The sequence below is a fragment of the Bufo gargarizans genome, chromosome 10 (genome assembly GCF_014858855.1).
Source record: "Bufo gargarizans isolate SCDJY-AF-19 chromosome 10, ASM1485885v1, whole genome shotgun sequence".
Taxonomy (NCBI): Eukaryota; Metazoa; Chordata; class Amphibia; order Anura; family Bufonidae; genus Bufo; species Bufo gargarizans.
The window spans coordinates 89,175,195-89,187,397 of record NC_058089.1 but is presented as its reverse complement, the minus strand read 5'-3'; the positions used below and the strand labels follow the sequence as shown (position 1 = coordinate 89,187,397).

The 12,203-nt window shown below is 42.4% G+C and overlaps 1 protein-coding gene across 4 annotated transcripts in view; it reads left to right on the top strand.

The window, feature by feature from the left end:
• Positions 1-12,203, top strand: part of CENPT (centromere protein T) — a 107,199-nt gene that overhangs the window by 74,552 nt on the left and 20,444 nt on the right. For all 4 annotated transcript variants that reach the window (XM_044269620.1, XM_044269624.1, XM_044269623.1 and 1 more), the window contains 3 exons: positions 7,880-8,019; positions 9,605-9,683; positions 10,474-10,616. In XM_044269620.1, the coding sequence (XP_044125555.1) occupies positions 7,880-8,019; positions 9,605-9,683; positions 10,474-10,616 (362 nt within the window). The remainder of the gene's footprint in view (positions 1-7,879; positions 8,020-9,604; positions 9,684-10,473; positions 10,617-12,203) is intronic.

Here is a 12,203-nt window from a genome sequence, read left to right as displayed (position 1 = left end):
CGGAACCCCGAATGCAAGTGTGAAAGTAGCCTAAGCCATTTGCCCGCGGATTATATATCCAGCGGATTAGCCGCCATAAAACGAAGACTAGAGACAAATTAAAACAGCTCCAAGATCTAGTCAGGGAAACTGAACAGAGATATGTTTCCAACCCCTCACGTAAGCATGATCAATCGCTGGTGACTGCGCAGGCAAACTTAAAAGAGCATCTACTTCACACCGCTGATAATAGACGCCTCTTTCTTAACCAGAAATACTTTGAGGCTGGGGAGAGTTCTGGCAAACTACTAGCTAGGATTGTTCAGGCACAAGATGGCCCATTAAAAATTCTGTCCATCCAGCGATCTGACCGATCCTTGGTCACGGCGGACTCGGATATATTGGCAGTATTCCACATGTACTAGAAGACTTTATATCCATCTAAATCAACAATGGATCCCCAGGGTATTGCAGACAACCTCACTAGTATTGTTACCCCACGACTTTCGGCATGTCATTAATCTCCTTCTGGACACAGCCTAATTTTGCAAATCTAACATACCAATTTATGTGGTAATAACTTTAAAACTCTTACTTATCCAGGCCACTCTGAGATTGTCTTCTCGTCACATATTGTACTTCATGACAGTGGCAAAATTGAGTCAAAATATTTCATTTTTATTTCTAAAAAAAATACCAAATTTACCCCAAATTTTGAAAAATTAGCAAATTTCAATTTGTCTACTTTTAAAATAGATAGCAATACCTCCTAAAATAGTTATTACTTTGCATTTCCCATATGTCTACTTCATGTTTGGATCATTTTGAAAATGACATTTTATTTTTTTGGGACGTTAGAAGGCTTAGAAGTTTAGAAGCAAATCTTAAAATTTTTAATAAAATTTCCAAAACCCAATTTTTTCAGGACCAGTTCAGTTATGAAGTCACTTTCTGGGGCTTACATATTAGAAACCACCCATCCATTTTAATAATTTTTTTCCGTTAACAAAGTAAGGGTTAACAGCCACACAAAACTCAATATTTATTACCCTGATTCTGTAGTTTACAGAAACACCCCGTACGGGCACACGGCAGGGCGCAGAAAGAAACACCATATGGTTTTCGGAAGGCAGATTTCACTGGGATAATTTTAATTTGCCATGTCACATTTGAAAACCCCCTGATGCACCCAGAGATTAGAAACTCCAAGAAAAGACCCAATTTTGGAAACCACGGGATAAGGTGGCAGTTTTGTTGGTACTATTTTAGGGTACATATGATTTTTGGTTGCTCTATATTACACTTTTTGTGAGGCAAGGTAACAAAAAATAGCTGTTTTGGCACCAATTTAATTTTTTGTTATTTACAATGTTCATCTGACAGGTTAGATCATGTGGTACTTTTATAGAGCAGGTTGTTACGGACGGGACAATACCAAATATGGGTTGTTTGTTTCAGTTTTACATAATAATAAAGCATTTTAGAAAAAAATCATGTTTTATTGTCTCCATATTCTGAGAGCCATAGTTTATTTTTTATTTTTTGAGCGATTGTCTAGGGAGGGGCTAATTTTTTGCGTCATGAGATGACTGTTTGGTATGATTTTGGGGTGCATATGACTTTTTGATCGCTGGGTATTACAATTTTTGTGATGTGAGGTGACAAAAAAAATGCTTTTTTTTTTTTTTCTGTTCATCTGAGGGGTGGATACAGATACCTAATATGTATACTTTTTTATTTAAGTTTTACACAATAACAGCATTTTCTAAACAAAAAAATTCATGTTTTAGTGTCTCCATAGTCTGAGAGCCATATTTTTTTATTTTTTTTGGCGATTGTCTTAGGTAGGGGCTCATTTTTTGCGGGATGAGGTGATGGTTAGATTGGTACTATTCTCTGGGGCATTCGCCTTTTTGATCGCTCGGGGTTGCACTTTTAGTGATGTAAGGTGACAAAAAAAATGTTTTTTTTTTTAGCACAGCTTTTATTTTATTTTTTTGACAGTGTTCACCTAAAGGGTTAGGTTATGTGATATTTTTATAGAGCCGGTCCTTAAGGACTTGGCAATACCTAATATGTATACTTTTTTTTATTTAAGTTTTACACCATAATATCATTTTTGAAACAAAAAAAAAAATCATGTTTTAGTGTCCGCATAGCATGAGAGCCAAAGTTTTTTTTATTTTTTTAGGCGATTGTCTTATGTAGGGTATCCGTTTTGGGGGATGAGATGACGGTTTGATTGGCACTATTTTTGGGTGCATATGACTTTTTGATCGCTTGCTATTACACTTTTTGTGATGTAAGGTGACAAAAAAAATGGCTTTTTTGACACCGTTTTTATCTTATATCATTTACGGTGTTCACCTAAGGGATTAGGTCATGTGGTATTTTTATAGAGCAGGTTGTTACGGACATGGCGATACCTAGTGTTATTATTTTTTTTACATTTTTTTTACATTTTTACATTTTTTTTTTAACATTTAACACCATAAAAGCATTTTTGAAACAAAAAAAATCATGTTTTATTGTCTCCATAGTCTGAGAGAAATATTTTTTGGGCGGTATCCTTTTTGCGGGATAAGATGACGGTTTGGCACTATTTTGGGGTGCATGCGCCTTTTTGATTGCTTGGTGTTGCACTTTTAGTAATGTAAGGTGACAAAAAATGTTTTTATTTAATTTTTTTGATGATCAGCTGAGGGGTTAGGCCATGTTATATTTTTATATAGCTGGTCGATATGGACGCGGCGATACCTAATATGTCTACTTTTCTTATTTTTCCACAACTTTTTTTTTTTTTACTTTATTTTGGAAAAAGGACACTTTTTTTTATACTTGAAACTTTTTTTTTATTATTAAACACTTTTTTTCACCTTTTTTTTTTTTTACTTTTTATATTTGTCCCACTGTGGGACTTCACATTTTCAGGGCTTGATCCCTGTTTCAATCAAGTACAATACATTATGTATTGTACTGAATTGAACTGTCAGCGTCTTACACAGGCTGGATCTCCTGGGCTTCCGTAGCTGGCAGGCTCCGATGCTGCCTTGGCAACCATCGACCCCTTGCCAGCGCAGAGCGGGGGGCGGATGGAATCAGAGGCAGCCCCCTCCCTCTGTAAACTCTGCACGTGCCGCGATCAGCGCTGACAGCGACATGTGAAAGGGTTAATCCGCCAGCATCACCGCATACAGCAATAACGGCGGATGCAGCAGGGGCTATCAGTAACAGCCGGACTCGTGCTGCTGATCGAGCGGGCGCCCGATCCCATCACGTGCATGCACGTGGGAATGCGATAAGGCACCACATTCCCCCGCGTACATGATTTTGTGGGAAGGGGTTAAACGAATTAGAGGTGGCGCTTAGCTCATTTCCGAATAAAAAAGCTCCTGGGCTAGATGGTTTACCAGCGGAGTTTTAAAAAAAATATAGCACTCTACTATTACTGCAGTTATTATCAGTGTTTAATGACTCCCTTCAGAGAAGAGATCTACCCGCCTCTATGAAAGAAGCAATAATGGTTGTGTTGCCAAAGCCCAGGAAGGACCCGACTCTCCCCGATTCATACAGTCCGATTTCTTTATTAACATCTGATGTTAACTGAACCGGTTACAAGCAGTTATCTCGACCTTCATACATAGTGACCAAGCGGGTTTTATGCCTGATAAATCTACCTCGATTAACCGTAGACGATTATTTCTCAATATTCAGAGGCGGTGGGATCGGCAGGGAAACGAGCCAAACTATCCCTCGATGCTGCCAAAGCCTTAGACAGTGTGCAATGGCTATGGGAGGTATTAAGAGTCATGGGATTTAGGAATACTTCTATCCCATGGGTTCAGATACTATATTGCGGCCCCAAAACAAGGATTAGAGTAAACGGAGCCACATCGGAAGTCTTTGAGCTGGGAAGAGGTAGACATCAGGGTTGTCCATTGTCCCCCCCTTCTTTTCGCCATAGCAATTGAGCCACTTGCATGCCTGCTTTGATCCGCCAATAGAATTGTGGGGTTTCCTGTAGGAGCTAGTGAGGAACGCGTGTCACTATATGCAGACGACATGCTCATATACGTGGGAGATGTAGAAAGATGAATGGATCCCATAATGTCTCGTATACAGGACTTTGGTGACAGGTCTGGCCTTCGTATAAACTGGGATAAGTCCACTCTGTTCCTGTTGGACCTTGGCCCTGGTGGTCTCTCTCTCCTGTCCACTCGGCTGCAGGTTGCTCATAAATTTAAATATTTGGGAATAATGGTCTCTTCAAATATTAGACAATATGTAAAAAAATAACTTGGATCCACTTCTGAACAGCATGGCCGAAAAACTCAATGCGTGGTGTAAACTGCCAATGTCTGAAATAGGTAGAAAGCAATCTCCTGAAAATGATACTTATGCCGAAACTTATGTATGTCTTACAGAGCTCTCTTGTATGGATTCCACAATGGATCTTTTTTAGAATACAAAGGTTGTTCAGAAGCTTGATCCGGCTGGACACATTACAAAGAGGGTCGGACGCAGGGGGTCTATCTGTCCTTAAACCATGGCTATAATTTATCTCCTCGCAGATGCAGCAGCTGAGGGGTTGGGGGGGGGGGGGGGGGGGTGGGACCCCTGGGGATAAGACATTGGCACGGCTGATAGCATGCATGATGGAGAGTGATTCCCCTGTGGTTCTACTGGACATAGTGGTCTGTCTGATCTTGTGGTGGGATGTCCTACCCTTAATCTGATATATAAGGTTTGGTATAAGTGTCGTGACTTGCTGTCTGTAAAGGACTTTACTCAGGTCACTTCTCTGTGGAGGATTCCCCAGCTGCATGGAAGGGTTCTCCCCATGGGACCGGAAGGGTGTGAGATTTCTATATCAACTGCAAAGAGGTGGAGTGTTTAAATCATCGGACTCCATCCTTTCTGTTCAAGATCGGGGTTAGGAATGATGCTTCCTGCCCTAGATGTGGGAAGAGTCCTGCATCCCTGATGCACATGTTTTGGGAATGTACGGAGCTTCGTAATTTTTGGACAGGTGTGCTAACTTGTATTGAAGAAGCATATCAAACTGCGGTCCCGCCTGGTCAGAGGACGTGTGTGTTGGGAATATTGGACAGTATAAAACGTAAGTTACCTCTGGGGGTGCAGCGTCTGCTCTTCCAGGCCAAATTAATTGCTAAATACTGGCTTAGTCCTCAGTCCCATCTAGGGGCCGAATTTTTGAACAGAATGGACGAGATCATCCGTATGGAAAAGAGTGTATATATTAAAAAGGCAGTGTTTAGCCAAGTTCTCCAAAATATGGGACAAGTGGCTATCTTTTAGGACCACCGGGATGTGACATGGTGTAGGAGTTTCTGAGCTAGGTTGGAAAGAGTGGGCTTAGTGACTCAAAAGACTCTAGAGTCTAGATCATACATATACGAGACTGGAACAGGGAAAAGAAACCAGAGTGGGTGATGTGGAGAAGATTGGTGAATGGCTCCACATGGCAGGGATGAGAGATGGGCCTGCACATCAGGTGTTGGCTATGTCTTACTTGGGGCCAAGAGGCAATACAATTATAATAGTGAGGGAGTGCTCGTCTCATCGCTGGAGGGGGAGTAGTGAATATTGTTTTTCTTTTGTTTCTTTTTATTCTTTGGCTATCACAAATGAAGAGGTATATCTGCAGATGAAGTGCCTTTAAGGGTCCCATTCACATGTCCGCATCCATTCCGCAATTTTGCTGAATAGGTGCAGACCCATTTATTTTCAATGGGGCCGGAATGTGCTGTCCGCATCCGCATTTGCGGATCCGCACTTCCGTTCTATAAAAAAAACAGAACCTGTCCTATTCTTGTCCGCAATTGCGGACAAGAAAAGGCTTTTTCTATGAGACTGCCGGCGATGTGCGGTCCGCAAAATGCGGAACACACATTGCCGGTGTCCGTGTTTTGCGGATCCGCAAAACACATACGGACGCGTGAATGGACCCTAATTTTGTAAACTGGTTGTCATGTATGAACTGTCTGAACGACCAACTGTAATGTATATACCCAATTCTATGCTTGCTGAAGGATTCTGCTTTCCTATGTGTTTGTAATTTAAAAAAAATGTTAATAAAAATTATCGGATAAAAAAAAAGTGCTCCGTAGTGGTTCCGTAGGCTTCCGCTCCGTGCCTCTGTTTCGCACCGCTCCATATTTTGCTGATTACTGACACATTCAAGTGAATGAGTCCGCATCTATGGCACAGTCGGCAAACGGCTGTTTGCAGGCCCCAATACAGGCACGGGCCGCAAACATTTGTGTGCATGAGCCCGAAGACAGTGCTCCGTCTTGTGCCTTCCTTCCTCCCCAAAGTGGTTTCCTTTTTACAGGTGAGTAAGGCTACTTTCACACTTGTGGCAGGACGGATCCGGCAGGCTGTTCACCCTGTCGGATCCGTCCTTCCACTGTTTTGCCGTGCCGCCGCTCCGTCCCCATTGACTATAATGGGGACGGGGGCGGCGCTCTGGTGCAGTACGGCAGTGCACGGCAAAAGGCCGGGAACTGCTGTACTGCGCCGCCCCGTCCCCATTATAGTCAATGGGGACGGAGCGGCGGCACGGCAAAACAGTGGAAGGACGGATCCGACAGGGTGAACAGCCTCCCACCCAGTTTTCAGTTGATTGTTTTGTTTAAGTAGCCATTCCATTGCTTGTTATTTGAACAGGTCTTTTTTTCCCCCTAGTTTCCGACCCGTCCTTGTTAGATTTTCCTGGCTGATCCTTTTGCTTGTTGTTCAGACTGATTAGCTGCCTACAGGAGAAGGTATAGCAAGTAGAAGCGGCTAACTCCGTTTTTCAGCAGTTATACCCACGGTCAGTGCCCCCGCCAATAAATTCATTGAGAAAGAGGTTTTTCCACCAGATGAGCAACACACAAAAAATCTCCTTTTTGTATTGTTGCTGAAATACAGATCATAAAAAAGTAACAAACACTCATCATGATATCATAATGGAACATGTGTTTCTAAATTCAGCACATTTTTCTTCATGAAAAAACAAAAGCACAAATTGTATCTATAACAAATATAGATCCGTAATACTCAGACTCGTTTTACATTCTTTATTCTGTTTGAATCTGTCGAAAAAATGGTGGCATGTCGTGATACAGTGCTGTTCTCTCCTGGAAGCAGCTCTCCCGCCGCCGCACATCCCCTTCCTTTAAATGAAGTCTATCAGCTGTATTTTGTATAAACCTAAGTACAGAGGCCAGTGGGGCTTTTCCACAGACCGTGGGTCCTTGTTTACACCACAGGAGCGTGCCCCATTTTTATCCGTGATTACGGATTCCTCGTTATAATCTATGGGTTCATGAAAACCACGGAGGCTACATGGATCTCATCCGTGTTTGGGCTGCAGTTTTCACGGATCATTGCTAGGAGATGCTCTGGAAAATAATTTTCTAGCCTAGCAGTGTCTATGGAAGACTGACGACACATGGAAGACATAAAACCGGACGCACGATTCTTCACGGATGAAACAAAGATGTGTGAAACCGCCTTATTATTCACCTCCTGTGCCCACTGCTGATGTGTGGCAAGTAAATCCCTAGCCACATTCCCCTGCATGCTACCTGCGTCTCTTCACGTTCAATATCACATATCATCATATTTATAAACATTTGCATAAAGTTGCTCCGCCGTCCCTTTGCTGTAGACCTGTTGGTTGTCGGCCCTTCCAATAAGTTGTCATATATAAGTCATCCTCATACGTGGCCAGGACAATTTCAGCAAAATTCACTTTTTCTTCATTTGAATGGCACATGATCATTGAATGACCTACATAATGTAAAATAAATGATACACCGTATTACATATTTTTTCCTGAAATGATTGAAAATAAAACACAATCTGTATAAATGCATTTCCTCCTTTGCAGTTTGGGCAGTGTAAATCTGAGTCTGCCGGATCTGCAAGACACCGAACACGTTACAGTGTTTAAAACATCCAGAAAAAAGAGGAAAATGAGGGTTTCCGAATTTGAGAGAGAAGTTGACGAAAGACTGCCTAAAAACAAAGGTATTCGTTGTCCTTAAATCATGTCTATAGGAAAAATTATTCATCAAAGAAATACAAATCTCTACCCCATGAGGCGCTCATCATGCCTTTGCTATTTGATGGCTTTATGTCCAAACTTCCAGTATCCTATTGCACTCCAGCTATGTTGAATCTACAACTCCCAACGTGTTTCATTCACTTCTATGGGAGCCAAGTGTGCATGCTGGGAGTTGCAGCTGGAGTGCCGGAGGTTGCTGACCCCTGGTATAGATCATAAAAAATCTATAATGTTTGCCATTTACATGCTGATAAAATATGATCCAGTTAGGAGTTTACTTACGTTAGCCGTGGTGTATCACCAAGGTGGTGTCAGCTAGATTATAAAAAGGGCTTCTGTTCATGAGACGACCTCTGTAAAGAGCATCTGTCACCATGATCAACCCTATATACCCAGGTATACTGTGGTGGATCATGGTGAATTACATGAGCCTTCTATGGCTGTGTGTCTGTGAAGAATCCTATTCATCCAGGTCATGGTATAGCAGTACAATTTTTTTGTGTGAAGATATTTCACTAGTCATACGACCGGCTTTCTTAATTCTGATTGAGCCGGTGAAATGTCTTCAAGGAAAAAATACAAGACCAGTTGCTCTGACTTATTAGTCCTGATATACCTCTATGACTTCAATGTGATACACTGTTGCAGTGGAACTCACACTTCTATTCCTACGTCAGTGAGGTGCTTGGAGCACCGACGGGCGGGCCTAGCCCCTTTGAGCACCACTTCACCTCCTTCAGTCCCCCTCATGTTCTGATTGACAGGACCAGGCATCCTCCCTGTTGGGATGCTTGGCCCTGATATCTCGCACATGCAGTTCATGAGGCTCTGCCCTGCCCTGAGATCTGAAAATCTCGCCAGCACATGTGCGTGATTTCAGGGCCAAGCATCTGAACAGTGAGGATGCTGATCCTCTCAAACGAGACATTAGGGGAAGTGGAGATGGGGAATAGTCGGAGATGAAGCAGTGCACCGAGCCGCTAGGCCAGCCCCTTGGTGCTCTGAGCATTGAATTTGCATAAGAATAAATGTCAGCGGTGTGTCACTCATCAGCTAATAGTATGATGTTGCCGAGAACCAGCATCATAATCATTGCAGCCCAGGCCTTGGAAAGAGTCAAATCTACCTGAGAAGAGTCCTGGTTATTCCTAATCTCCTGCTCTCCGGCCCATCTGCTGATGATTGGCAGTTCTCTCCTAGAGAGAAAGGGAGAAAACTAGGTAGAAGCCGGTCAGCCATCAGCCAGGGGCAGGAGAGCAGGAATTCATGAATAACCAGGACTCTTCTTAGGAGGCCGGGACTCTCTCTTCCAGGCCCAGTCTGCAAGGATTGTGATGTTGGTTCTTGGCAACCACTTACTTATAAATGACAGAGTGCTGAAATCAACTTGCCTGTCTCTACTTTATTCTGCCGTTAGTATGGGCAAAAAGTTGATGACTGGTTCCCTTTAAGGGGAGATGTTGTAAAGTACATAGCTACATGTATAACCTGTCTTGACATGGTCTCTTTGGTTGCTTTAATCTCTTATTTTATTTTTTTCTCTCCTAGACAAGCAGAACATTTCAAATGATCCACATGATAATTTTGATGTCCCGTCTTTATTTGTGAGCTCCTACACAATATCAGGGTAAGATGTATTGTGTAAGTTAAATAATTAAAGGGGTCTGTCACCAGGAAATTCACTGTTAACCCTTTCGCTGCCCGAGGTGCACCTCTGGTAGCCAGGGCAATTTTCGCAAGTTTATTTTACGGAATTTATTTGACTCGCTTATATAGCGCAGACATATTCCGCTGCGCTTTACAGACATTTTAATCACTTGCTGCCCCCATTGGAGCACTCAATGTTCCCTATCAGTATGTTTTTGGAGTGTGGGAGGAAACCGGAGTACCCGGAGGAAACCCACGCAAACATACAAACTCCATGCAGATGTTGTCCTTGGTCGCATTCGAACCTAGGACCCCAGCGCTGCACGGCACCAGTGCTAACCACTGAGCCACCGTTCTGACATGTACAAATAAAACCTAAGTTACAAAGTAAAATAAAATCATTGTACATTGTCAAATTTTGCGTCATAATATAATTTTTCAGAAAAATTGCACAGACTTTGATATTAGTAGTAAAAGTGAAAGTGTGACCCAAGCAGGAAGTCTTATGGACCATGCCTCCTGTCATACGTGCGGCACGTGACAGGTTACCGCTGTGGCCACTGATTGGCTTCAGCAGTCATGTGATGCCCATCACCTAGATGTTGATTCCAGCTAAGTATGAACCCCACCGCGGGTCCAGCCACTCTGAAGAGGTCTATTAGAAAAGTTTAGTCTTGGATAACCTTCTCCTCTCCTTCCACCTCCATACTCAATAGTCTCATTCGCATGAATGATGCGGCACTGAACCCATCGTATTTTCTTTATTTTAGGTCAACAGACAATAAACTGGACATTTCAGCTGCACCAGAATCTACTTTCAAGAGAGGCTTACTGCGCAGGCCCAACAAAGTATGCTTGGTGTCGTTAGATGACTTCGAGCAAGGAGTAGAAGACAAATACCAGCAATTAAAAGGTGGTTTCCTTTATACACTTTTGCCATTAGTTGATAGGAGGAGACCAGCGGGCTCACCCTCCGTCTATACAGAACATGCCTGCCCCCCTTTTTAATTGTAGAAGGAAGTGTGGCCGACACACGCAGAGTTGCACGCCGCACGGGATAGGATGATTACCACATATAGTAGAAAGAAAATCCCAGCAGACGTGTCTTCAATGCTAATAGAATTTATTTTGCAAGTAGCAATATGTCCATGAATAGGACGCGTTTCGGCTCAGTAGCCTTTCTCAACAGATAAGTATACAGGGTCAACAGCTCATATATATACACAAACATTAATGATGAGAGCCTCCCAGTAGTGAAAACGCCCAGGAAGGGGCGGTACATATGTGATCATGTGATAACGTAATCAAAATAATCAATCAAGGAATCAAAAAGCGCAGCGGGTGTCTGAATACATGTCAGTAATAATGTTATTAAATATTATGATTAAATACCGATACGCTTGAGGGACTCCTTCGTTTATGTAATCGATGTCTAGAAAAAATATATAATAAAAGAAGTTACAACCATAGAATAAAACAGTGAACAGGAAATAACATTAATAGAAGTCAAATGTGCATAATTTCATAGTCGCGGTTCAGTCCTCTTGGATGAAGGGTATCAAGGGTGTGAATCCAGTAAGCCTCCCGACGTAAAAGAAGTTTTTTAATGTCGCCTCCTCGCCTAGGTCTAGAAATTTGTTCTATGACCTGGAACTTTAATTGGGCAATTGTATGGTTAAATTTATCAAAGTGGGAGGGAACTGGTAAAAGTAAATTTTTTGTCCTAATCGTGGATTTGTGTTTTCCGATCCTGTCTTTCACACTCTGCATGGTTTCCCCAATGTATAGCAACCCACAGGGACATTTTATTAAATAAATGACATTTGCTGATTCGCATGTAAAAAAGCCATTAACTGCGTATGTCCGTCCAGTATGTGGGTGGTATACACTGGGGCCTTTGATGACATTAGAACATTGGAAACAATGGAGACACGGAAAGGTGCCCTTCCGTTGTGTAGCCAGTACCCCCTGTTTGAGAGTACCACGGGTGCTCCCAATATCCGCTCGTACTAACTTATCTCTATAACTAGAGTTTTTTTTGTTACAAATAAGGGGCGGATTTTGGAATTCCCTAATTTGGGGGTATGCTTTACCCAACAAACACCAGTGTTTCTTCACCACATTATCTAATTTAGAATTAAATGGGTGGTACTTATGGACCAATGCCACTCGTGGGCTTTTATCATGTTCTTTTCTAGAACTCTGAGAGGTCTCTAACTCGTTCAAGGTGTTAGTTAGGATAGATGGTGGATACCCTCTTTCCTCAAACCTTGTAGTCATCTCTTCTATTCTAGGTCCCAGTACTGATGGACTAGAAACAATGCGTCTAATCCTCTGGTACTGGGACTTTGGAATAGCTTTTTTGAGAGCAGGTGGATGGGCGCTAGTGAAGTGGAGGATACTGTTTCTGTCTGTCTCCTTCCGGAATAGATCCGTTGAAAGGTTACCATGCAGATCCTTGATGACCCTTGTGTCCAAGAAGCTGACCGTCTGACTATCA